The sequence below is a fragment of the Raphanus sativus genome, chromosome 4 (genome assembly GCF_000801105.2).
Source record: "Raphanus sativus cultivar WK10039 chromosome 4, ASM80110v3, whole genome shotgun sequence".
Taxonomy (NCBI): domain Eukaryota; kingdom Viridiplantae; phylum Streptophyta; class Magnoliopsida; order Brassicales; family Brassicaceae; genus Raphanus; species Raphanus sativus.
Window position 1 is genome coordinate 1 of NC_079514.1, and position 27,547 is coordinate 27,547.

Consider the following 27,547-nt stretch of genomic DNA (forward strand, 5'->3'; position numbering starts at 1 on the left):
AAGAATTACTTCTTCCAATGGATCTTCAGTTCACATCCCCATTTCTTAATTCTCTTCATAAAGACAACAAAGGGTTACTAAAATTTCCATCTTTGCTTCTCATCCCAAGGATCATAGAACAATAAAGTAGCAGCATAGGCCATTCTATCAATAATTTTGCTATGAAAAGGAAATTTGTTAGTAACAAAATGTCACTCCCTAGAAGTAAAGCGTTCACCTGTAATAAGAAGATTAGATCCTTGCTCAACTCGAAGGGTGAGATCCTCCACCAAAACATTTCCCGTTGGAGTAACAACCTGAAGTGCATTAAGTAATATTAAGAACACAGGCCTTTGGAAAGGATGACAAGAACATTGAATCTGTGTTCGAACTACCTTGACACCCGAAAACTCAACATAGCTAGCCTCAGTAAGGTAATTTCTGCTTCTATTTCTCTGTAAAGATGTTTTATCATCACCACTGAGTTCTCTCGAGACAGCCATCAACTCATGGATTCGGTCAGCATAACCACTGTTGGAAGCAAAAACATTTCAATAATTAGAAAGCATAGCCACCACAACTGATGGGTGTAAAATTAAGTGTAATTAATTCTCCATCGCATATAAACTCACTAATAGCGCAAAAAGTAAACGGCTAGGAAGAATGTTTCTTAAATCAGAAATTTTTTTTCATCCTCGCTAATGTTCTATAGGGACTAACAACTGAACTCTTACTCTTTTGCTTACGGTAAACAAAATCAACTCTCCTTAATAAAGCACTTAACAGCAAAGAAATACATATGTCCGCAGATTTTCAGACAAACGGCTACACAATGTTTCAGTTTAAAAAGTTTGGCATGAGATTTATCATAACGTATTACCTGAGTCGGCTGAGCCGCCTGGAACTATAGAAAGTGTTCCTAACGCCTGAAAGAGAGAAATAATGACACTGGTGTGATATCTTATATTGCTTAGCATCTCTGCTCTCCCTAAGGTCGAGTCATCAGGTCTTAGATGCCCAGAGAAGAATGGCTCGATGATCAGAATAACAGCAACTGTGGCACCAAGATACTTCAGCAGAAAATCTTGGATCATGCCAAACCACCAGTGATCATGAAGGACGTCACTCATATGAGTAACAAGATTCTTGAACTTTTTTGTATATGAGATTCTTCCCTGGTTTCCCCACCATAGAATGCTATGCTTTCCGAGTGAGTCCTTAAGCGTGAATGAAGTTGTCGGTACTCCCCTTCCAACTGCTGCTCTTTGGACATCAATTTGCCAAAAGAAGGAGAAAAGGTCCTTATCGCAGTACCGGCTCCCAGTACATATGCCTGGACAACACTTGTTCAAGTTAGTTCATAAATGGCCCAGTCCAGAGTCAATGTTGCAAACACAGAAAACTAAACAAAAAAATCACCAGTATCCAGAAGATGTATTTTGGACTAGCATATGAACAAAGGCGCCATGCATACAAAATCCCATCAGTAACTGCTGTCAAATCATCCTGTATAAGCTCGCTCAACTCTGAGGAGAATCTTGGTACATCGCTGGCAATTCGCTGCTCCGGTGCGTAATCCGACCATCCACATGTGATATTTTATAGTATACCATATTCTGAAACAATCATAAATGAAGATTAAATTGTATCCAGCAGTGTGAAGTATAATAGATATGCTCACTTCTCAAAAACATAATACCACAAAAGAAATGGTAAATAATTGAATTGCCTCCATACAAAAAGACACAGAGATGGTTACCTCAAAGTAATGTGAATGGATAAGTTTCGTCAATATCTTTCTGAAACGCAAACTCAAGGCCCCAGTTATGTACTTTGACGTAGCGTGCGTAGTCGATAGCATGAAACACAAGAAAATATTCTCGGAGATAAGACGTAGAAACAGTGGGGCACGCCTTAAGAAAGCGGCACGGAATAGGAAACCTTGAACTTTCGCCAATCTATTGCTCAAAGCAGTTCTGAAAACCTGTGATTTGCAAAAAGTATAAAAGATTGAGAAAAATAATCATAACTTTTTGGTCAGCTATTGGGGGGAGATAACATGAAACAAAAGCATGAAGCAACAAGAGGAATCAATATAAGGAAAGTATAGAGAGGAAATGCATACCACAGTGGCGAGTAGTGCGAGAAGATCCCTGGCGCCCATTTTTCCCATCTGAGACAAGAGGATAGCAGTGAGAACCTGAAGAGACTTCAATCCTCCTCCTTTCTTCTTTGGTGTGGCTTTCTTTGCATTCTTATTGTTTCCTCTCCGCTTTTCCAATGCTTCACCATCACCACCACTCCGCCCACGGGAAGAATCAAGCCTAGGGGAGCTGATCCTTGATTTTAAGTAAAAAGCTCCACCAGCAGCTACGATCCCAGCCGCAAGCAGTATAGATTTCCTATAAAAATTAACAGAGGGCGAAAGAAATGAAACAAAATAACTAATGAACACAAAAAATTTTTTAAAAAAAGGGAGAAATAAATATGATATCACATCCCCAAGAAGAGGTAGTAAAAGGATACAGAAGAAGAAGAAGCAAAGCAATGATAGTTACCGTCTTGAAGCAACGAGACTCCGACCCCGCTCAGTTAACTGCAATAGCTGGAGAGAAGGCATGGCTGGAAACCAAAACTAAGGTTCTTGTTGTTGATAACAAGAACAAGGTGCACTACTAAACACCCTGAAACGAGACCAAACTACCAAATGTTAAAATAAAAGAAACAACCAAATCATAACATATATGTAAAAGCAAAGTAAGCACAACATCAGCTAAAATAAAAGTTCGGAATCATCATCAAATCAAATCAAATCTGGTGGATTCGATAATCTCTTTCCCACTCTTCTTCCGAAACAAAACAAAAAAAGGAAAATAGTGTCAACTTGGATCAATCTAATTTCCCATGGAATCGATAAATCTATACAGAGATGATTAGCTTAATACGATAAAATGATTCATTTACTATTTGATAATCCAAACAGCTTAGCAAAAATCGGTGAAAAATTTACCTCAGCAATGAGAGATTTCTCCACGACGAGAAGTAACACAATAATGAATCGAAATCGCTCTTCTTCTTCTTCTTCTCTGAGTAATCGTAAATCGTAACAGCAACTACTAGCTCGCTCGCTCGCTCGCCTTCTCGAAACTTTACAACCGAAGAAGATTTTTTAAACTCCGTCGTAGCAGTCTACCGCAACAGAACTCCTCAAATCGAGAGGAAAAAGAGAGCGAGCGAGCCGCGGAACTTGGGAAGATGAGAAGATGATGACGCTCTATTCACACGTGTGAAACTCCTACACCCGTGCCTTTTTTTATTTTTTTTTTCCCCTTTTATTGATTTCTTTGCTAATTCTGCAAAAAGAAATTTTACAGTGGTAACTTTAAAAATAGTTTCCTTTTTTGTGAGGAGGCCTCCAGAGCGAGTCACATCAATTCTGTATTTTAACTTTTTACTATGATGCAGGAGCATGGCCATTGTTGAGTAGTATGCAGTGTATAATAGTATATTGCTATTCTAACTGTAAAACCTTAAGAAAACTTTGACACGCATAAAAATACCTTAGTTTTACCAAATCAATTGCTGAAGAAAAGTGTTTCAGTTTTGTAACTTTCTTTGTTTTCTGGTATTAATTTTCTCAACTTTTTAAATTTAAAGACAATGTCAATAACGTTTCCTTCATGAAAACTGTTTATGACTTCTGACCAGAGAGAAAAAGTTTATGAAATGGAATGTGTTGACTAGGAACAGTGCAAATTGTACTCTGCATGATTGAAGCACATAGATCAAATGTTTGATGGTCTCCCATACTTTTCCTGACAATATTACATCACCTTTCTACAAACATACATAATTTGAACCTTGGATAACAGTTGGTCTTTACAAAAATAAGATAGGCCTTAGTTTTATATGAAACCCCAATACATAATATTATGGCACAAAAAGAAAATAAAGTATTATGGCCTTATGGGCCTTTTCGTTCACGGGTCTTTCTAAAACCATCAAGGGATACAACATATTGAACAGAATAATATCTGGTCTTTAGCCTCCTTGTCAAGAGAAAAACTTGCATAGCTTTGTACGTTTTGACGTGGTTTGAGCTATTCTGGTTGATCGTAAGTGTTAAAGCAAATAAAAGATATTATCTCTAACGATCGCAATAACGCAGAAAACACCAATTACGGAGATTATGGGAAAAATGGTTATCTTCGGCATGGTGTATGGATTCTCGTATGGCGGAAGAATTGTTTAGCGATAAAATCGTCTATTTAGTGTTTTTTAATACTATAATAGCATAATTAATTTAAGAAAACGATGGCAGTGAAAAAATAATATATACTATTTGTTATCACAAATTTACACATTAAAGTTTTAGAATCACTCTAATTATAGAAAATATGATCTCTCTATGCTACGTCTTTAGGGTTGCCGCTTCCAGGTTATATATTAGATGTTTTCCATGTGTAGCTAAAATTTTAAAAAATTGAGAAACATTAAAAATTTATGCGGTTTTTACAATGAAAACACATATTTGAACAAAAATATAATTTTTAAAAGTCTATAAAATTGTAATAAAAATACAAATTCTTTTTTTTTTACAATATCTTAAACCCCCAATGTAACTTTTAACATAAAATACATCTTCATGGAAATACATATCTTTATTTTATTTTTGAACAAATGAAAATACATATCTTTATAAAAATACATATATGTATGGAAAAAGTATCTACTTATATATTTTAACCAAATTCATAAATATCAATGCAAGGTTTACGATTAAAAGGCACATCTTTCACAGTGTTTTTGAATCCCTGTAGATGTTATAAATCTAAAAAGGTATTTGACAGTGTTTTTTAAAACCGGACCGGCGAGTGAACCGGAAATATTTTGGGTCACGGGTCATTGTGGTTTGACCTGGTTCGACCGGAGTCGATTAGATTAAACTGAATTTATTATTTTATAAATATTATATATATTTTTTTCAAAAAATAGTCATAATGTTTAGAAAACTTTGAAAAATAAAAATTAAAATGTGAAAAAAAAATTAATAGTTCAAATCTAAAGTCAATAGGAAAAAAAACATTTAAAGTTTATTCTCCAAATCTTTGTCCTTCTAAATCTTCATCACCTATAAAAATTATATACACATTAGTTACAAAACTCTATTTTGGTTGCAATTTGTGACAAACAAAATAGTATATATGTTAAAAAGGGAGAAAAAATAATTATTTTATTAACAAAATTTTGATTTTTATACGAACCAGGGTTTCGTCGGTTCGTTGGGTCACTTGGTTCCCGGGTTTTTAGCGGTTCAACATGGGTTTTTAACCGGTTCAACTTTAGTTGGGTTTGACATTAAACCAATCCGGATAGGTGTCCGGTTCGCGGTTGAACCCGGTCCGACCACCGGTCCGGTCCGGGTTTAACAACACTGGTATTTGACCAAAAAAAAACTAAAAAGGTATAAAACAATAAGAAAAAAAGCATTTCCATAAATTCCATCTATTTGGCCTTACAAAAATTACCAAAAGATTTAATAAAACATTTTATCAGCGTCTAGTCTGACCACAACCCATGATAGAAGAAGGCAAATTAGCAACCCTATCGATCCCATACTCGAACACAATCCTCATTCCCATGAAAAAATGCGACTCAATGTGGCAATGAAACGCCCACACGCCAGGATTATCCGCTCTAAAACGCAGCGCAGTCCACCCATACGGTTGTACCGCAACCGTGTTTTTCATAATCGGGTCAACCAGATTATACCTTTTCGGATCATTCGACTCGTTAAACTTCCCTTCACCATACCCGAGCACCCAAAAATCATGACCGTGTAAATGCCACGGGTGCGTTTCGCTATTGTTGATACTCATCGTATTAGCGTTCTGTAAAATCACGTCAACTGTGGAGTAGAACTTCAGTCTGTAGATCCCGTCGCTCATCGTTGCGTTAGCGTTTGAGGGTACCACGAATATGTCGTAGTTTTTAGAATCGTAACTCTCTGGCGGTGTGAAACGCCAGTCAAATGCGTCTGTAAAATTATGCTTTAACGCGATTAAATATGGCGTTGTAGGGTGTTGGTAGGAAACGTTGTTGACCGACCACCGCATGTATCCGTTAACTTTGTTCTGTGTGTTCAAGAGCACAATCACTTTGTCGGAACTCTCTGGCGGGGCGTGTACGTATCCTTTACGCGCCTTGATTGCTAAGCTTTGTGCGAGACGGTGGCGCGTGTCGTTCCATTTTGGCCGAAAGCTGGAGGATGCCAGCGTCGGAGGACGCTGACGTGGGTGATTAGGGTGGTAGTTGAGTACAGCGGTTGCTGGTGGAGTTTTCTCTTGACGGCTAACGATGCTCGTGGTGATCCAATAGTTTCGGCTAGGGTTTTGATCTGCCTTGAGAAGCACGGAATAAGTTTCTCCTGAGTATATGAAGAGATTCCTCACAGTGAATGGTTCAACGTAGTGTCCATCGGCTTCAACGACAGTTAAGTTATGTCCCTATCGTTTTATTTCACTCATTAGAGAAAGGAAGGCAGAAACAGAGTGGGAAAGAAAATGGTTACTTGCATCTCAAGCTAGCTTACCTCAATTTGGAAACTGAGAGCAGAGAGAGCCGTCAAGCTACCAATTCGAAGCCGGTACGTCTTTCCGGGGATAACCGTGAGGACGAAACGCGAACAATCAGCGTTTGAAGCGTTACAGACTTCAGCTTCCGAGCGCTGAGGAGTCATTAAGTTGTTTGTGCAGTTGAATCTTCCTCTTCCTTGTATCATAAGCGACTGATATTATAACATCCAAAAAAACAATTAGGTCAATAAAAAATTAAGAATCTGACTTATATGGAAATTCATTCACCTGTGGCTCACCAACCCATTTAAAGGGTATGGATGCTAAACCGGTCGCTTTCTCGGACATGCTTTTGTGGTACCAATCGGTTAACAAAAGGCTCCGGTCATCATCGTATTTAAACGGTTCAGGTTCTGTACTTGGAGGAGAAACTCGAATCATTCCTATTAATCCAGATTCTCTCTGCATCCCATAGTGTGAATGGTACATGTATGTCCCAGGCTACAGAGGAAATTAAAATAAATAAATAACAGAATAATAAATATAATTGCATAAAGAAAGATTGGAAACTATTTTTGAGAGTTTATGAACTTTGTACTCTATCAACGACGAACTGGTATGTGAATATCTCTCCAGGAAGAATTGGACATTGAGTAACACCTTCTACTCCATCAAACCATGGTGTCCCAATCTGAAACCCAAATTATTTATCACAAGCATTCATCGAGTGTTGTGATATGTTTGTTGAAAAAATTAAAAAAAAACATACTAAAACCGTATAAAATTTTGACTAGGATTTGTGTACGTACCTGTCTGATGCCATGCCAATGGACAGCGACATTTTCAGTCATGAAGCTATTCTTGAGCTCGACGATGATGGTGTCACCTTGTTGAGCTTTGATGGTAGGACCTGGAAACTGGCCATTTATTGTGATGACTAGCTTCTCAAAACAATCTGGTGACTTAAGCTCATACTTCACTTCCCACTTGAATCGCCGGATCTTTCCCTCAACAAGGACGGAAGAAGAGAACAGGGTGATGAAACAGATGACCATAAGAGTGAAGACATGACTTGTGTCAGAAAATCCACTGGATCTCATGATTTACTTGGTTGTGTCTCCGAGAATCTGTATTAAAGAAGATAAGAAACAGTTGTTTTCAGTGGAGCATTTTCCAGCGAACACTTGATTTTAAAAATATATAACAAAGATCGAGATTCTTGTTGCGGTATTATTAATGCATGCATATATACAGATTACATAATGATAAGTCATGTGAAGTCGAAGACACTTGTCCGCGTTGTTTGTGTAAGAAAATTCTACAAATATTGGATCATATTTTGAAAGTCTTCACTGATTTTTCTTTGTTTTTTTTTTGACAAATATTTTCAACTAGGTGTTTTGCCGCACATGCGGACATAATCTACTTAGGAATAATTATTAGTTTATGTTTTACTAATTCAAAAATTAATATAATAAATAATTAGTTATGTTTTAACATAAAGTTTAAATCAAACATCAAATATATATGATAAAAACTTCATCAAAATATATATGTTTCTTATTGTAATAAACTATTAAAATTACTTATATATTAGAAATACTTTAGCAAATATTTTATACAAATATTTTTGACTGCTTAATATTTAATTATAATTTTTCTATATCTTAATGTTTTATAATAAAAATATTATTTTAGATAACAACAAAATCTATACTATTATTTATGAAGTGATTTAGCATATACTATTATGGAGAAGTTGACACATAAGCTAAATCACTTCATAAATAATAGTATAGATATTGACTTTAAAACATTCATTTTGATTTTTCTTTTTACATATTTTAGAACCAGCGTAAATTTTAGGTTATGTAATAAATGAAAACTAATTTGACCCCAAGATAAAATGAATTATTAGTTCCTAGTTGGCAGGTTGGTCCCCTTGCATGCCATGTGATTAAAGATAAACCAGTTGCCTTTTTAGAGAAACATTCGAGGGAAAACGCGTAATACTATTCTATGATTTGGTGATAATTTCTAATAATACATCGACATACAAATAAATAGAATATAATATTATATGTACCATATCAATTTCGTATGTCATAAAAGTCGAGTATGTTTGATGCTTTTACACGACTTTCCACTTTTTCTTTAGCAATCACATAATAGTCATATTACGGAATCCTAATACCGAGTTTCAGTAAACTGAAACATCTAACAAAATTGTAACAATTTTATGATATATCAATCCTCCATCAATGTCAACTACGATCCAATTAATCTCCAATCACGATTAATTGTTAAGAATGTGATATTCATCCCACTAAAACATATTTTCCCCCTTTTGTTTAATATTAAAAACCTCTGACTGTGTGAGTTTCAAGTTAAAGACTATTAGTAAAAAGTGCATCCTTGGTGTGGATAGAATCACTAAAGCAATAACATCAGATGATTTGTGAAATTTGCTAAGTTTACATAATTTCAATACAATGAATAATTATTAACAGTAAAAGAAAAGAACAATTGAATGGGTTTTTGGTCCAATACAAGAAAATAGTTTTGACCAAGCACAAGCACTGACTGATTTCTTTTTGAAAATATCTAACATGGATTTAGATCCCCACAAGCATTGAGTGATTACTTGCTTAATTTCTGGTTACTGTTCTAATAATAAGTGAAATCAATGATGTACCATGGCATTAGTATCAATTGTCAACTATCACCATTCAACTACTTGGTAAAATAAATAAGTACCTCATTCCATTGTACGATAAAAAGGCCACGCCAACAAAGAAAAGAGTCGCTCGGATTACGTCTGAAGGAAAAATACGGTACACAAATATCCATGCTATTAAAAAAAAATCCATGCTACAAAGAGAGAAGAGTGATCCCATGTTAGACCCGAGATGTCTTTTGTGTTATCCAAAAATCTAGTAAAGCCCATTACCATATCGTTTGGATGTTTCAATAGTTTAGATTACATTTCATTTAAAAAGATGACTACGTACATTCTCCTTCCTCAAAACTAAACAAAGTTGTTTCATATTCTGGTGAACTAAAAGCTTGTGTGTTAAAAAAAAGTGAACTAAAAGCTCTCTGATCCTATTTAGGTTTCCCTATTGTTTTCATTAACAACCCTATTTATTGGTTTGGAACTTTGGATAAAGAAAAAGCAAAGATTCTTACGTACCCCGGACAGCAAAATTTTCTCCATGAAGCTAAATAACCCGTAAAGTAACCTCCAACACGAACCTACAGTTAACTTATGTCACAAGTAATAAACCCCAAATCCACAATAAATATAAACACACTTCTGATCTCAAAATCGATAAGAAAAAAAAAACAGAAATTGATATGGAGATCCAAACATTTCCCAACGAAATTGTATTCTTCGATTTAGAAACTAACGTACCAAACAAAACGGGACAACATTTTCACATTCTAGAGTTTGGTGCCATCATCGTATGTCCACGAAAACTCGAGGAGCTAGAGAGCTTCACAACGCTTATACAACCCAAAGACCTGTCCATGGCCCCATTAAGATCGTCTAGGTCAGATGGGATCACGAGAGCTAAGGTCACAGACGCACCAAGTTTCGAAGATGTGGCTGAGAAGATCTATGGTTTGTTGAACGGTCGAATTTGGGCAGGTCATAACATTAGAAGATTCGATTGCGTTAGGATTAAAGAAGCTTTTGCTGAGATTGGTAAAGCTGCGCCGGAGCCCTCAGGGATCATTGATTCTTTGGGTTTATTAAGTGACAAGTTTGGCAAAAGAGCTGGCAACATGAAGGTATCAAGCATATCCTATGTCAATTTTTAAGAAGATTAATTAGAAATATAAGGCTTTTTATAAGAATCATAGTATACTATGTATTTTTATTTAGATAAAAGTGAATTTACATCTCAAAATTGTATTTAAACAAATACAAATCCTTCTATTTATTACAATATATTTTGAAAATTTATCAACTATCAATGTAAGATTTTAAAATTTATGACACATCAATCTATTTAAAACAACAAACCGATCCATTATCAAGCTTGTTTGGTGTTCTGTTCTAGATGGCAAGTTTGGCTGCCTATTTTGGTCTTGGAGTGCAAAAACACAGGTACCTTAATCATATTCGTGTATGTGTCTTAATGTTACGTAGTTTGTAAGATAATCTGATTACATATATTGATATATATGTTGATAATTGCAGGAGTCTTGACGATGTTCGAATGAATTTAGAGGTCCTCAAGCACTGTTCAACAGTGCTTTTCTTGGTATGTCGTAGCCTCAGAATTCTTCTCTTATCTTTTGCCTTAAATTCTGTTTATTCTTTTTTTCATTACCTATACGTATCAAATAAGTTTATTTATATATGTATTTACATATCTATATAGGAATCTACACTTCCGGATCAATTAGAAGGAAAGTGGCAAAGTTCTTCAAAGATCATGACAAGAAGTCGAAGTCATCACCAAATGGTCCAAAAAGCAATGCCATACACGAAGGGTAGTCTCGGGAAGGTAACAGAATTTCTTCCTTTTCAAGTTATCAGACATTCATATAATTACTAAGATTTTGCTATTGTTCACTTTAAAATGTTCTTGTTTTAAATCTATACAGATGACACAGAATGTGAAGAATATCTTAAGCAAAGCTCAAGGCACCCAATCTCTTCAAAGCTTGATTAAACATTCTCATTCTTTGCTTAGATGATTATTTGCAACCCTTAATGGTTGTTATTATTTTTCATAATTTGAAAAATGAATTTCATTGTATATATTGAACATTTGTGTTTATGTTCATTGGACATTGGCTATACTGCCAAAAATTCAATAAAAAACAACTTGTATTCTTATTCACCTCACACGGTATTGCTAACTGCTAAGTGATTTTAACGCCATATGAATAGATCGTTGTAGTATTACCCCAAAAATGACGAAACTTGGAAACAGCTTGTCCATTTTTTGTGTGAACACAATTGTGATGCACATTACATGTGAGGACTTTCTCTTAGCTGCTCAAGCAATCTTGGGTCTTGTTCTCCTTGCGGAACTCAGCAACAGGGTTCAGTTGAAATCCGAGGAAGAGGTTCATTGGTTCACAAAAGAAGTTATTATATGGATGTTTTCGATCCGATGAAATTTGTCAGTTTAAGTTCTATATTGTTATTTTATTGTAGTCAAGGAAATCCAATCTGGTTGGAGGATTTAAAACGTATTGGCATTTTCATAATAGTTTTATTGTAAATATACTCATGTGCAAGTGCAGACCAATTCATCAATACTATTAAACCAGGTTTAAATATTTTCCATTGCATCATGGCATTATCAATGACCTTTAATGAATTCTTTTACTCAAATAACTTAAATTTATTATATGTTGGTGGACTAATTTAATAGAAGATACGTACCCTAATACCAAATGAATCACTTATTCCATTTAATCATATAATTGCTGATAGTTGATTAATCGGGAATTTGAAATGACGACAAATTGTGATGACTCCCGAAACTCTAACAATTAGGCCTCGAGGTTTGGAGTTCAGAAGACGAGTGAAGAAAAATACAAAATTATATATTTAAACTATAGACCAATTATAAACCTAATCCTATCTATAAGCTATGACAACGATCCATTTCCATGAAATCATTAGTATTATTTAACATCCTTTAGTCTTCAATTATTGAGGAACGAGCTATTAACTACTCTTCCATCCTATTTAAATGTCGTATAAAAACATTTATCTGTTTAAAAGTAAACATCGTTTAAAAGATTGCGAAACTGTTTTTCTAAAACCACAACAGTATACTCCATCCAGGGTTATATATAAAAAGTATATGATCATCTCGCAAGCTTTGATTGGGTGTGACGTGCATTCGCATTACTTTACGCTATACCTCATTACTAATTATCAGACGCTTTCATCGTCACGAGACAGTGACCTCCATTTCCATTACATTGTTTTAACCTTTTTACCTAAATTTCTACCAATGATTTCATGACAAAACTATATTTTATAAGAAAGCTATAATGTCCAATAAGAATTATTCAAACTGTTACGATTTATGTAACGTACTAACCATGAAATACCGCAAAAGACGTGACGTTTCATTTTTAAAATTTGCATTATTATCTTTATCACCACGAGTTGCCTGCATATGGTTTTGAAATTTATTTGATCATACACTAAAACGAGGTTCGTGGTGCGCTTACTTCAACTTTCACTAGCTCTTTAAAAATACATAAAGTAAAAAATGCATAACACCAAATTATATAATATGAAGGACACGAAACATGTTTTCATTCCAATTTTTTAGAATGAACATTTTACATAACGGTGCTAATTAATAATTAAGGGCGGCAATCTCAAGTTACACACAAACTTAAGACTTTAAGGGTAAGAACTAATTTGATGGTGATAGTACGACGCTGTTTCTGGCTTTGCCTTCGTCGTGCTCCATTTGCTGTTCTCTGCATTCCACGCTACAAAACGCTGCATCTCCTCTGCAGTTATGTATACATATGTGATATGTATATAGTTAAGACTTGAGAGGTATAAAAATACATATATAATTGTAAGATGAAGAAAATAATTAAGAAAGAGTAAGTAATATATAAACGTACTTGTACATGTAAATATCACGACCGGGAGCTAAACGGCGTTTGCAAAATCCACAGCTTCCAAGAAAAGACGACGACGGCAAAGATGATTTCCGATCATCTTTTCTCTCGTTTCTTCTGTGATTTCTCCGCGAAAACATTGCCAACAACCGGTGGTCGTAGTTATCTCCGCCGTCTACCACTGCCATAGCCACGTCAGAATCTTGACCGGCGGTGTGAGTATCATCAACCTCGATGGTGATTTTCGTTATGCTTGGTGTTCTCTGCATGCGTGGCCGTCGTAGATTCCCAAGCAACATACTATTGTTTTCTAAATATTCGTCTTACGAAGAAAGAAAAGGAAAACGTTTTGCTAATGTAATTTAGATTGTTGCTAGCTAGAAGGGGGAGTTGTGTGTTACCATGCCACTCGATTTAAATACACACGAAATCATACACTGTGTGATTATTATAATTCATGCGTAATATTAAAATTTATATGATATGATACGGTTGAAGATCGATCCAATTATTTCTTTATTGGTAGGTCAATAATTTCATATATTCGGTCTGTGGACACCAAAATCGATACCTAGTGAACTTATTTTCAACAAGAAGAAACTATTAAGCCTCAGTTTTTTTTTTCCTACGTATATACTCCCCTACGGTCTTATAAACTATAGCGTCCACATGTATCTGTTATCCAATCCGGAACCACTAATCAGATTAGGGAAGTTAAAAGGGTCGATTAAGGCGGGCTAATCCAGTCCGTTAACTTTAGCCCATTAGTCTTAACTCTTAAGCCCATTTAATGTCTTAACTCGCAGCCCAACTACGGTATATTGGCTCGGTGTTAGGTGAGGATTTATCGAGCGTGTATTAGAGTTTGGCGAAGCTTGTAGAGGCCAGAGGGATTGAAGAAGCTTTCGGAAGTTTCTTTAAAAATGCATGAAGATGTAACGGTGAAATGTGAACTCTTGGAAGAGTGGTTTGATTACCCAAACCTCTGGAGTAAATGTGACGAGAAAACACGAGTCGCTATTTTTCCTAGTATGGTTTTTAAGATTATCCAAATCCTGGAGTACATGCTATAGGATTAATGCATTAGAAAACATTTCTGCGAATCTCTGTAATGGGTTGTCAAATAAAAGTATAATGGTGTGAGCTCATATTGCAGTCAAAAAGCAAGAAACATGTAATAACTAGAGGATAATAGCCCAACATGAAAATGAAACATTTTACAAGAATTACAATCAAAGCACGTTGAAAACAGAACGAGAGAGAGAGAGAGTTTGTCTTAAATTGCATGCGACGCGCGGGTCTCCCCGCATGCGGCTCACGTCATTCGTTCTCTTAAATTGCATTTATTATTCAACGTTTAAGATTACCAAAATAAAATCAATAATTAAAAAAAGGCAACCAAAAGACTTAGCCATTAGTAACGGTAACTTTATTTTTCCCCATCTATATATATATTTCTTCTTCATTCCAATATTAACTACACAGTCTACACTACACTCCATTGCAATCCAAATGAATTGGTCTATGACCCCAATGCTAGATTAACTCGTTGGTGACTCAGTATCTGTTAGTTTCATAGTCTTCTGACTTGTTTGATCTGATGACGATGTTTCAGTGTTTTGAGAGTGGGAAGGAAGCAGAAAATCAAAGAAGAAGCAGATTTTGATCACTTCGTTGAAATTCAGAAATGAGAGGTATGAGTTTATTTGATTAAAAATGTTGAAAAGTTTACGGATTTATTTGTAGTAATTGAGTGAGTCCTCACTTTGGTGTCTCGTGTCTCTGCAGCAAAAAAATTAAGCTGAAACAGGAAGAAGTTTGCCGAGAAGATTCATGAGATAACGGATGGTGGAAGAACAGTTACGAATCCCCAGTGCTCAAGGTATGTAATTTCGTGTCTTTTTTTCTCAAATCTCTTTTTATTTTATTTTGGGGAGATTCTATATTTACTTGGATTGAATAAAGGAAGAAGCTTATGTGTATATTCATAGTGTGGAAACAATTAGAAACTAGCGTCCTGTCATTTGATTGATCGAGGATATGTTCCATTTGAATTTTACACTTGTGAGATCACTTTGTTATTTCTATCAGTTCTTTGCAGATATTCTATATTTACTTAGATTGAAAATGGAAGAAGCTTATGTATTCATAATGTGGAAACATTTAGAAGCTAGCGTCCTGTCTTTTGATCGTTAGAGAAGTTATATTCCATTTGAATTTACACTTATGAGATCACTTTGTTATTCCTATCAGTTCTTGGCAATTGCTTAGATTGAAAATGGAAGAAGCTTATGTGTATCTTCATAATGTGTTAACACTTGTGAGAATCATTTTGTTATTCCTATCAGTTCTATTGACAATATTTTATATTTTCTTTGACTGAAAAAGGAAGAAGCTTATGTGTATATTCATAATGTAGAAACAATTAGGAACAAGCATCGTGTCTATTTGAATGTTCATTAGAGATGTTAGATTCCATTTGGCTTTTATACTCATGAGATCACTTTGTTATTCCTACCAATCCTTGGCAAAATACAGTTTTCTCCTCTTGTTTTCAACGTTTTTTTTAATTGCTTGTTTGCAATCATGTGATAATGATGTGCATGTTTGTTTGTTTCCATGCAATCATGTGATGAGGAAGAAGCTTGTGAGATTGGAGATGGTGAGGAGGAGCTTGAGAGTGAGAGCTGAAGGATGATGATGACAGATAGCTGTTTGATGTGGAAGAAGAGCACCATGTCATAGAAGAGCCAAGGTTACGCTTTTTTGTGTTTTAGACACGCCTTTGTGCGTTGTGCAAGCTGTTAATAATCGTCTAACACTTTAGTATTTGATACTGACAGGGTTGTGTAGCTTTTTAAATTGTATATCGATGATTCTCTTGGTCACTGGATCAATGGTCAAAACGCAAGAGAAGATACTGTTACCCTCTTCGTTGCTAACATATGCAAGACATTGGACTCCAGAAGCTGTAAGTATTCAAGTGTCCATTTAGATAATTTCAATTAAACCCAACTTCACATTTTGTAATATTATTGACCATCGTCTCTTTCTTGTGTTTCCATTTGAAGGAGAAGCTGAAACATGAGCATATATGGATGAGATAGATAAACTTTGGTTTGAGGACAGCAGCAATGCCACTATGAATCGAATGTATGCCCCTTTTTGTTAGAATTCACAAACGGCTCTTAAAGAAAGATCTAATGTTTGGACTGGAAATGACTTCAAAGGTTTCTTTGCGTGTATCTGTGTAGGAAGGAGCTTGAGCATAAGGAAGATCCAGTCACGTTTTGAGGCGACAAGTTTGACCGGAAACTTCCCACCTTGATTTCCTCAGGTATAAAATCTCTTGCTTGTTTGTTTTTATTGTTTTTACTCGTTTTGCTTGTTTGCAGATCATATGATAATTGATAATGTGCATGTTTGATTGTTTCTTTGCGTGCAATCATATGATGAGGAAGAAGATTGTGAGTTTGCCGGTAAAACTGGAGATGGCCCAGAGGAGCTTGAGAGAGTGAAACGTGATGATGAAGAAAGTGTTTGGTCACTGGCATTCTTCATTTGTAACATATTGAATAATTCTCCACAAACATAAACATAGAAGAGCCAAGTTAGGCTTTTGTGAAACAGGTAAAATGACTGTTTAAGCGCTCTTGTAGCTGATGCTTGTGCCAACTTACTTATTTTTAAGTAAAGAGTCCGAAAGCGAGAAGATTCAATTAGGTAACGTCACTGAGACACAAACAGCTAAGGATGACTTCACTAAAGCTTTGGGCCGATCAAAGAAGAGAAATGCATCAGCCCTTGGTGCTCCCAAGGTAACATTTAACACATGTGCTCTTAAGGTAAAACATTGCCCACTGTGTTTTTCCTCTTATGAGACCGATTTGCATTCTTAGAAAAAAATGTTTTAATTGCAATTCTTAGGTTCCAAATGTGAAATGGGAAGATGTTGGTGGGCTTGAGGATGTGAAGAGTTCGATATTGGACACAGTTCAGTTACCTCTCCTGCACAAAAATTTGTTTTCATCTGGTCTACGTAAACCGCTCTGGTTTGCTTCTCTATGGTTCTCCAGGAACACGGAAAGTGAGTAAAGCTGCTTTTGCCTTCTGACTCGGTTGGGCAGACTTCTGGTTTGATTATCCAAACCTCTGTGGAGTAAATGTGTCGAGAACACACGAGTCGCTATTTTTCCTAGTATTATTTTTAAGATTATCCAAATCCCAGAGTACGTGCTATATGATTAATGTGTTCGAAAACATTTTATCAACACATACAACAGTGCATGATTCAATGTTAAAAAGAACAAGAAGAACGTATGTTCAGAAAAAGATCGTATTGTATTACTTTTCCACTCTTTGGAACACAAATACTAATATTAGGTTGATTCTTCTTCTTTTTCCACATCACCCATGATCAAAGATAGTTCAACATTCTTATTTATTTATTCCTTTGTATTTGTGTCAATGAGTATATCAACGAGATATGACAGAGTTCAGACCAATTAGCCTTTGCAATGTTAGCTACAAGATTATTTCAAAGCTACTATGCAAGAGACTTAAGAGGATTCTTCCGCGATTGATCTCAGAGACACAATCGGCTTTTGTAGCAAAACGATTAATCACGGATAATATTCTTGTAGCACAAGAAAGCTTTCACGCACTAAGGACTAACAAAAGATGCAGAGAAGACTTTATGGCTATTAAAACAGATATGAGCAAATCATATGATAGAGTGGAATGGAGCTTCATAGCGGCTTTGATGTTAAAGATGGGCTTTGATGAAAGACTTGTTGACCTCATTATGTGTTGCGTCACATCGGTCTCATATCAAGTCTTAGTCAATGGACAACCAAGAGGACGAATCTTCCCAAAGAGAGGTTTGAGACAAGGAGACCCCTTGTCCCCCTTTTTGTTCATCTTATGCACGGAGGCATTGATCTCACTCCTTAATGGAGCAGAACTAGAGAAGCAAATTGTTGGGCTCCGCGTTGCTAGAGCAAGCCCGAGGATATCACATTTGCTTTTTGCTGATGATAGTCTTTTCTTCTGCAAGGCCGAATTAAGCCAATGCAAGGAGATCATAGACATCCTAGATATCTATGGGAAGGCATCGGGACAGAGAATAAACACGTCCAAGTCTTCTATGTTCTTTGGCAACCGGGTGGAGGCGGCTTTGAAAAAAGATATAAAAGAGGTTCTAGGTTTTACCTCGGAAGGTGGCATGGGAATGTACCTTGGGTTACCTGAGCAAATTTGTGGCTCAAAAATGAAAGTGTTTTCCTTTGTACAGGATCGACTTAATGGACGAGTTAACAATTGGTCATCGAGACTTCTCTCTAAAGGAGGAAAAGAAGTGCAGATAAAAGCAGTGGCTCAAGCATCCTCGACATATATCATGTCAAGTTATTTGCTCCCACAAGGCATTACCGATAAACTCAGGAGTACTACATCTAATTTCTGGTGGAGTTCAAAACAAAACAGCAGAGGTTTACATTGGATAGCATGGGATGAGATATGTACTCCTAAAGATTTGGGAGGATTAGGTTTTCGAGATTTCCATGATTTCAACTTAGCACTTCTTGCGAAACAATTATGGCGGCTGATACATTACCCAGATTCTCTATTGGCGCGGGTTCTAAAAGGGAGATACTATAACGACTCTTCTCCCTTTGACGACCGACGGATATACTCGCCTTCATATGGCTGGCGTAGTATTATGGCAGCAAAACCTTTGCTCATATCGGGCATGAGAAGGACAATTGGAACAGGTAGAGATACGAGGGTATGGAGTGATCCTTGGGTCCCAGACACAGTGGCCCGACCACCAAGACCTGCCCAACACATAGTCTACAGATTACCCCAACTTCTTGTTCAGTCCTTTATTAGGAATGATACCAAGGAGTGGGATATACAACTTTTACGAGAATTTTTCCATCCAGGAGATATACCGTTGATACTTGGGATAAAGCCCTCCCATTTTTCTGCTATGGATGGGTATGCTTGGAACCACACAAAATCAGGAGCGTACACAGTCAAGTCGGGGTACGATCTATTACAATCGACGAAAATGGATCTATGCACCGAGGTCCGAGAACCGAGTACCACGAGACTTAAAAGTCATGTATGGAAGATTAAGGCGCCAAGTAAGATACTACACTTCTTATGGCAGGCTATATCTGGTTGCGTGGCGACGGCAGAGAGGCTCACTTATAGACACTTGGGCACCGATAGGAGTTGTCCTAGATGTGCTGGCCCAGAGGAGTCGATCAATCATCTTCTGTTTGAATGCCCCCCAGCCCTACAGGTTTGGGCTTTATCGGACTATCCGTCCATTCCGGGTGACTTCCCGAGTAAATCTATTTACCAAAACATGAACTTTCTGTTTTGGGAGAGAAAAGAGGTGGCTCCTTCGAGACCACAATTCGATACCTTCCCATGGATCTGTTGGTACATTTGGAAGGCGAGGAATGACAAACTCTTCAATGGGAAAGTCGTCTCCCCGATGGATACTCTACAACATGCATCCCTCGAAGCAGACTGCTGGAGGAAGGCAAATGAAAAGGATCAAACTGATGAGGATCAGGATGACCCTCACACCCCAGCGATAGAGACGCATCCCGAGACACCCCGAATTCCTACATGCCAAATTGATGCATCATGGATTAATACTGGCAGTGTTAGTGGGCTAGGGTGGAGTCTTAAGGATCATATCGGAAATGAGATGTTTGGACTACGGGCTTGTACTAGGAGCCTCTCAGCACTCCATGCTGAGATGGACGGTCTACTCTGGGCAATCTCATGTATGCAAGAGAGGAGGTTCATATCGATACGGTTCGAAACAGACTGTTCGGACCTAGTTGACATGACCACAAACCCGGAAGAATGGCCAACCTTCGCAACAGAGCTCGACATGTTCCACCGACTACAGGATAATTTCGAGGATGTGACCCTTAGTCATATTCCTAGAAGTAGAAATGGTCGTGCGGATACTTTGGCAAAGGAAGCTAGGAGGAAAGGTTACATATTTTCCCATATAGGTCAGACTCGGACAGACGGAGATGCTCCCCGGAGGATTAACTCGTCTCGACCCCACTTGATCTAGTACATTGGGCAGCCGACAAAAAAAAAAAAAAAAAATCAACACTACATAATAATAATCCATTGTAAATATAATCAAGAGAAACCTATACTAATTGAGTTAATAAGACGTACAACCTCATGTTCAAGGATTGAAGAACAAAAATCCTTATGTTTTTTGCATACTGTACTAAATATTAATTTCAAATAAATCAGAGTTAAAATGCATGAATTATAAAGATGATCAGTTTTTGTTGGACACATCTTTAATTAATCACCATACATACTAAGTGCCAATAATATGTTCAAAAAATCAATTTGAATTATTTCTCCAAAAAAAAAAAGATTAATTTGAATTATTGAACAAGGGGTCAACAAAGGAATAGGTGTAGTAATAGTTAGACCTGGAACATGGTCAGGGAATGTAACTAATAATTATATTGACCTCCAATGGTGGAGACTAGTTGACATTCAAAAGTCAACTAGGTTCGTGGAATTTTAAATGATATCCAATGTGTCGTGTATGTTTAAGTGGCCACTATATCGCCATGATCTGTCGATATTTAATTACCAAATTGCACATCGTGTATGACTTGGAGATTAACTATTGTCCATGACAATATATTTGACCAATAAATTAGGTTGTCATGCTAATATATTATATGGCTTATCTGGATTATAACAACGATAAATGGTCAGGGACAGTAAATTACAATTTTTTTTACAAAAAAACTTAATCTAAATACAACTGCTACAGTTTTCAAAGAGACTCAATGGAAATTTTGTTATAGTTCATAATCCCACAATTGGTTTTAGAATTGACTTCATATAATTTGTTAGAAGTACCGTCTTTATAATCTTAATTTGTTACGCTAACTATTTAGGTTTACCAAAATCCATGTCATAAGAAACTATATCATATCGTTCAACGTCGGACGGTTAATTTATTGATAATATTTGTGAATAGAGAAATGTATAACTTGTGTTACAAAAAAAGTGTATAACTATGACGCTCATCTTACACAACTATTTATAATACTTAAACTTGATAATCCTTCCTTATAAAGTTAACTTAAGCGAATGTGTGACAACCCGTTCCGTGGAACACTGCCTATAGACCCAAGTTCACAGCGCTGCAGCGCACCGACCTCAACCCCTCCATTATGAGATCTCACTATCTCCATAATTAGGTTGTTGGTGAGACTCGACCCATGTCCTCACCTTTTAACAGCATTCCCACAGGACAAGCTGTCACCAATTGAACTGCAGATCAATTGGTGACAGCTTGTCCTGTGGGAATGCTGTTAAGGGTGAGGGACCTGGGTTCGAGTCTTACCAACAACCTAATTATGGAGATAGTGAGATTTCATAATGGAGGGGTGGGGTCGGTGCACTGCAGCGCTGTGAACTTGGGTCTATGGGCAGGTGGTTCCACGGGACGGGTTGTCACAGAATGGTTGAAAAGTTTGTATCAATAGAAGTATGCTCCATTGATATATGTTTGGTCCAATTTAAAATAAAAAAAAATGGCATCTAAAAATAACTGCATAATGATAATATAACTGCATCCTAAAGAAGAAGTGCTATAAATATAACTGCATCCAAACGACATCACCTTTCGAATATAAATTATAAAATAGGGAACACTTATAACTGCACCTACCATTTAAGAATTTCAGTTACAAACCATAAATATAATCTTTACAACACTTTTGAAAAATATGATAATTTTCAAATAAAATACTTCTACAACAAAAAAAATTGATAAAATAAGAGTATACTACCAAAGTAAATTATTTTGTACTTGATAAAATTATCTATATATTACTATTTCAAGTGTTCAATAATATCTTAAAATTATCATAAAAATAACTTTTAAATATAAATTAAAAACGCATAGACTTATACTAAGTTATTAATATTTCATATCAATTAATTTTAATATATTACCATTATTTCTTTTGAATGACATCATATTAACCCATTTATATATATATATATATATATATATATATATATAACAGAATATACTAAAATTATTTTTCAAACAGTTTTTAAAAATTTTGTTCAGTTTTTAGTTCGGATTGAGCTTTATATTGATTTTCGGATATAACACTTTAAGAACCATTCAAGTGTACGGACCAGGTCTATAGAGTACGAGAATTTGATTTTTGGGTTAATTTCGAGTCAATTTTTTTTTGGTACTAATATTCTTGACGAATTATGTTAGATAACTATTAAGAAAATATGGCACAAGTGTATGCAGCCATTGAAATACTTAATATAGTTACCAAAATTATATTATATTAAAAATATATATAAATTCTCAAAAGAAAATAAAAAAATATATATCCGTCCTTTAAAGAGTTTTAAATAGGTTACTCGATTCTGACCCACCCTTAAAAAGGCGGGTATATTTTTTTAATTTTTTATTTTGGTCAGAAAATATATTAAGTATTAAATATGTATATATATAATGGAATATGTTAGATATTAAATTTTAAAATATTTTTCAAAACATTTTGTTCGCTTTTAGATGCGGGTTAAATTTGATATTAGTTTTCGGATATAACACTTTAAAAACCGTTCGAGTATATAGATCATATCTAATAGAGTATGAGACTTTTATTGTTGGAGCGATTAAGAATCAAGTTTTTCGGGATACAAATATTCTTTAATAATTATGTTAGGTAACTACTAAGTAAATATAATATGTTGCAAATTTTAGGAACAAAATTTTAAAATAGTTTCTGAAATGCATATGGCATAAATATATAGTTATGTAACTTGACATATTGAATATAGTCACCAAAAATATATTAAATTGAATTAATATTAAAAATGATTATGAAAAAACACAAAAACTAAAATTAAATTATTTTTAAAAAAATTAAAACAAAACATATACCCGCCCTTCAGAGGGCGGATCAAAATCTAGTGCGCTATTTAAGGTGTGAGAGAGCTATCTTGGGTATGCCTTTCTAGTTTCAATTGTTCTTATGTTTGTGGGCAATACGTGTATTTGCCATATTCCAAATCATCAACCACAAATTTACGAATATTCTTTATTGGATAAAAAATATATTTCGAAAGAAAACGTAGAAAGTTTAGATTTTATACTTTTCAAAAAAAAAGTTTACATTTTATATCGACAGCTTTATCAGACGTGTAATAGATTTATCTCGATGAGTTTAGATTTACTCCTAATTAAGGCAGTTATGATTTGGTTACCAATAGATTAACGATGAGATCAAAAGATAGGTTAATTCTTTAGCTTCTTTTGTCAAAGCAACTTGTCAGGTCTTAACCGATAGATAGTGACTACCACGTAGGATCCCTACCAGTCCCGGCTCTAGGGTATGGCCACATAGGCAATTGCCCTAGGTCCATGGATCCAAACAATTTTTTAGTGTTATTTTACTAATTACAAAGGTCATTTTAGTTTGTTAAATCAGCAATTTGTTGATGAAATTATAACAAAAAGGTTTATTATCAACTAAACCTATTTTAGATACCAAAAGACTAAAAAAATGTTGGCTTCATCATTCTTAATTTTTTTCCATTGATAAAGCATAGTTTATACATAAAGACCCATCTTTTTAATTCTTTTTCTCTTTGAACACCACAATAAATTGCTTCAGTTTAAAAAAAACTGTAATAAAGGAAGTTTATAAAAGGGTCTCTATTTTATGTTTGGCCCAAGGCTATTAATTTTCTTAAGACGGCCCTGATCCCTACGAGTGAACATGCCAAACTGGACCCCAAATATTTTCTATAAATAATTTGCCCCACATTGGCATTTTCACGTAGTATCGTTTTGAAGAACTTTTTTTAGGTAAGACAATAAGGGAATAAAAGTACGTGGAATGCTACTCTTAGTTGTTTTGAATTTCACCGATAAATGCATAAACTTGGGAATCCTACAAGTAGGAAAGCGTTTTTCCATCCTGGTAATTGTAAAGTTTTGTGAAATTGTTTTTAAAATAACTTTTATTTAGGCGTTCGGTTCTAAAGATATTATTCAATGACCAAAAGATAAGATAACGATAAACGAAACGAGAATGAAACTGAGAGTGCAGTTTTATTGATTTGAGTCTTTGAAAGAATTATTCAATTTATCTCCTTTTCTAACATATTCAGACAAAATGGTAATCCACATCACATTACTGAGATATTAGTTTTATAAAAAATGAATTGTCAAAAGGTGAATAAGAAGATCCATTAGCTTCCTTGTGACGCAACTTTAACTGTCTTGAGTTCTCACCTCTTTCCACCATCGTCCAATATCTTTCTTGACTTTATCTCACTACATTTTCTTGCTCACAAACTAATTTCATATTCCCCTCTTTTACATACATTATTCATGCATACCAATATATAAAAGTTGAAGAGAGAAGAGTTTTAGTTCTATGCGATATACTCGATACACTTTTACGTCTTGGACCACATAAACTATATTTTGAACTGGAATAATATGACCACCAAATGTTCTATTGGTCAATATTACTGATTTTTTTTCTTGAATGTATGTTAAATTCACTGAAGTTTCATCGTTTTGAATACGTGAATGAAATATATTATTCCATGATTTCCCCCCTTTAATTCACATGAGTTAAATAAATAATATATTTAAATTTCATGTTAATCAATGTTGTAATTGGATGTCATATAAAATATATTTTAGCATAAATAAAATAAGGGGTTGGAAGGTAAAGTGGCCTTTCAACTTGCCCTAGGATCAAATACATTTTGGCTCTTACGAATTTTTTTGTGTATTTCTTTTGCTGGAAAGATTCCATCTCAACAAATAACTTCCAAAACACGAGTGCAAGATCAAATCGGAAGTTCTGTGTATATAGTTTTTGAAGTTATTAAGAGAGATGAAGAGATAATAGTAACTTAATAATGTAACATGATAAAACGAAGTGTGAAATGTGAATAATGCGATCTGCTTTGTTTTTTCAGTTTGGAAGTAATTTTTAGCCTTTACAGAAAAATTATAAATTTTTTAAACCATGATAATTCTTTTATCACACACGCCACAAAGTCGTATTATTCTCAAACATTCTCTGGGAACGGCTTAGATCCAAAGAATATGTGGACGTTCTTTTCCCATTGTCCAAGTCACCATGGAATAAAAGATATCTTCCAGCTAAATTAACAAATTGTGAATAGAACAAAAGCATCGAACAAAATGTAGTTATTTAAAAGTTCTGTTGAACTATTTTTATCCAAAAAACAAACTCTATTGAACCCATTTATACAAATAAAAAATATTATGAACTCAATGGGCGGCTTTGGCCTGGCTTCTCGTATTATATAAGGAAAGAACTTCGCATTAAGCGAAACCAAGAGCGACAAAACAATAAATTAATTAGAAAGAGCCAAAAGAAAAACAAGGATCAAAACTTCTTATTTAGACCTTTGTACAATCATCTTCTCCTTTAACAGATTCTAACTTCTGTTTGATCAAACGAAGAAGATACATGGCAGCCATAGATATGTTCAATAGCAGCACAGATCTCTCAGATCCTTTCAAAGAAGAGCTCATGAAAGTACTTAAACCTTTTACCAACTCTCTTCCATGTCTTCCTCCGGTTCCAAACACAATCTTCGGTTTCAATCAAACCACACCACTCGGTCTAAACCACCTCACACCTTACCAAATCATCCAGATCCAAAACCAGCTTAACCAAAGACGCAGCACCACCATCTCAAATCTCTCTCCAAAGCCAGTACCAATGAAGAACATGACCGCTCAGAAACTCTACAGAGGAGTCAGACAAAGACACTGGGGGAAATGGGTTGCTGAGATCCGTTTACCCAAGAACCGGACCCGACTCTGGCTCGGAACTTTCGACACAGCTGAAGAAGCAGCCAAGGCTTATGATCAAGCTGCTTACAAGCTTCGTGGCGAGGTCGCGAGGCTTAATTTCCCACACATGAGGCGCGAGTATGGACACGGAGGTGGTGATAGCAGCTTCAAGCCTCTTCATCCCTCTGTTGAAGCAAAAATCGAAGCGATTTGTCAGAGCTTGGTAAAAACAGAGGATGTTGACCTCCCCTGTTCTGAAACAGAGCTCTTCCCGCCAAAAACAGAGTATCAAGAAATTGAATTTGGGTCTTTGAGAGCTGATGAGAATTCGTTTTCAGATGAGTCTCAGGTGGCGTCTTCGTCACCAGAGTCTGGTATCACCACTACGTTCTTGGGTTTTTCAGATTCAAGGTTTGATGAGATTGGGAGTTTCGTGCTGGAGAAGTTTCCTTCTGTGGAGATTGATTGGGATGCGATTAGCAAATTGTCTGAATCTTAAATGATGTCTCGTATTAGTTAGTTAATCTCTGCAACTGAAATTTTATACTGTTGTAGAGAATTGTCTAAGGTTGTCTCTGTTGAAATCATCCCTCCATGTGTTTGGTCTGGCTGGTTCGTGTGTTTTTTAAGAAACCTTGCCATCGACCAATCATCTCAGAGGAGTTTATGTGTATTATCATTTTAAGTTTCTAATGAATGTATTTTGCTTCCTGTTCCTCCGATAATGGAGTGTAAGACTCTAGTTTTTTTATTTAATGAAATCGTATGTTTGCCCAAAAAAAAAGTTTCTAGTGAATGTAAAATATTTAGTCTTTTAATTTTATGATCGATTTTTGTTTTGTTATTTCGTTTAGCTTTCATATCAGTTTTGGACATTATAAAAAAGGTTTGCATGCTGATAAAGTATATTGTAAAATTATGGAAGACATAGTAGGGCCAGAGAGGGGTCCTTAATTGACATGTGGGATCAAATAAACCACAAAGCTTTGATTTTTTAAGGTTAAGAAGCTTGCATTAGCAAAGGGTAAAATTGATGTATGACTACAATTTAAAGGGTAAAATTGATGTATGACTAATTTTAGCATACATCATTTAATTAATTTTTTAAGGTTAAGAAGCTTACATTAGAATATACATTTCATTCCGCGCAAGTGCGCGGGTAATCAGTTAGTATACAAAGTATACTTCGTGTAAGCACCTAATCTTTGGTTTACATTTACCACTCTTTAGTAATTGATAATAGGCCTTTAAGCATCTTATAAGAGGCTGTTGAGCCGAAGTATGGATAATATCATACTAGTGTTTTCTTCAATTATGGCCCAAAACAGTTGAATTTGGCACTTAACGGGCTAGCTATGGGACCTCGCTAGTCCAAATTCAAGTTGGGATATGTTTCAGTTTCTAAAACCAGGCCCGATAAATTTTCTAAAAACAAACAAAAAGGATCAACATAATATTTTCTTATAAAATTATAACTGAT

At 35.4% G+C, this 27,547-nt stretch overlaps 6 protein-coding genes across 7 annotated transcripts; 2 read left to right on the plus strand and 4 right to left on the minus strand.

The window, feature by feature from the left end:
• Positions 1-217: 217 nt before the first annotated feature.
• On the minus strand, positions 218-1,542 carry LOC130494806 (ABC transporter D family member 1-like; the record flags this gene model as incomplete). The annotated part of the gene is given in 4 exon segments (XM_057009710.1): positions 218-296; positions 375-510; positions 860-1,312; positions 1,399-1,542. Coding segments are annotated over 2 exon segments (187 nt in total), but the record flags the coding sequence as incomplete, so codon positions are not given.
• LOC130494807 (ABC transporter D family member 1-like) lies at positions 846-3,248 on the minus strand. Its single transcript, XM_057009826.1, has 6 exons — positions 2,990-3,248; positions 2,538-2,663; positions 2,105-2,381; positions 1,739-1,963; positions 1,505-1,595; positions 846-1,312 (listed from the first exon to the last, which is right to left on the minus strand). Exons 2-6 carry the CDS (start codon positions 2,597-2,599, stop codon positions 846-848), a joined length of 1,122 nt encoding a protein of 373 aa, XP_056865806.1. The 5' UTR covers positions 2,600-2,663; positions 2,990-3,248.
• A 2,206-nt stretch (positions 3,249-5,454) lies between these two features.
• On the minus strand, positions 5,455-7,899 carry LOC108855004 (L-ascorbate oxidase). 2 transcript variants are annotated; one of them, XM_057008543.1, is made up of 6 exons: positions 7,814-7,899; positions 7,364-7,681; positions 7,153-7,245; positions 6,843-7,055; positions 6,572-6,766; positions 5,455-6,485 (listed from the first exon to the last, which is right to left on the minus strand). In XM_057008543.1, the coding sequence occupies exons 2-6, from the start codon at positions 7,652-7,654 to the stop codon at positions 5,532-5,534; spliced, it is 1,746 nt and encodes a 581-aa protein (XP_056864523.1). In that variant the 5' UTR covers positions 7,655-7,681; positions 7,814-7,899; the 3' UTR covers positions 5,455-5,531. The 2 variants fall into 2 exon arrangements, with proteins under 2 accessions (XP_056864523.1, XP_018484191.2); XM_018628689.2 differs by lacking the exon at positions 7,814-7,899 and having other exon boundaries at positions 7,364-7,805.
• Positions 7,900-9,893: 1,994 nt separating this feature from the next.
• On the plus strand, positions 9,894-11,410 carry LOC130510604 (protein NEN4). Its single transcript, XM_057007067.1, has 5 exons — positions 9,894-10,349; positions 10,622-10,668; positions 10,762-10,825; positions 10,946-11,071; positions 11,172-11,410. Exons 1-5 carry the CDS (start codon positions 9,912-9,914, stop codon positions 11,262-11,264), a joined length of 768 nt encoding a protein of 255 aa, XP_056863047.1. The 5' UTR covers positions 9,894-9,911; the 3' UTR covers positions 11,265-11,410.
• Positions 11,411-12,755: 1,345 nt separating this feature from the next.
• LOC130510743 (FCS-Like Zinc finger 7-like) lies at positions 12,756-13,599 on the minus strand. Its single transcript, XM_057007348.1, has 2 exons — positions 13,176-13,599; positions 12,756-13,055 (listed from the first exon to the last, which is right to left on the minus strand). Exons 1-2 carry the CDS (start codon positions 13,469-13,471, stop codon positions 12,956-12,958), a joined length of 396 nt encoding a protein of 131 aa, XP_056863328.1. The 5' UTR covers positions 13,472-13,599; the 3' UTR covers positions 12,756-12,955.
• Positions 13,600-25,568: 11,969 nt separating this feature from the next.
• LOC130511920 (ethylene-responsive transcription factor ERF060-like) lies at positions 25,569-26,778 on the plus strand. Its single transcript, XM_057009795.1, has one exon. It carries the CDS (start codon positions 25,739-25,741, stop codon positions 26,564-26,566), a length of 828 nt encoding a protein of 275 aa, XP_056865775.1. The 5' UTR covers positions 25,569-25,738; the 3' UTR covers positions 26,567-26,778.
• Positions 26,779-27,547: the final 769 nt, after the last annotated feature.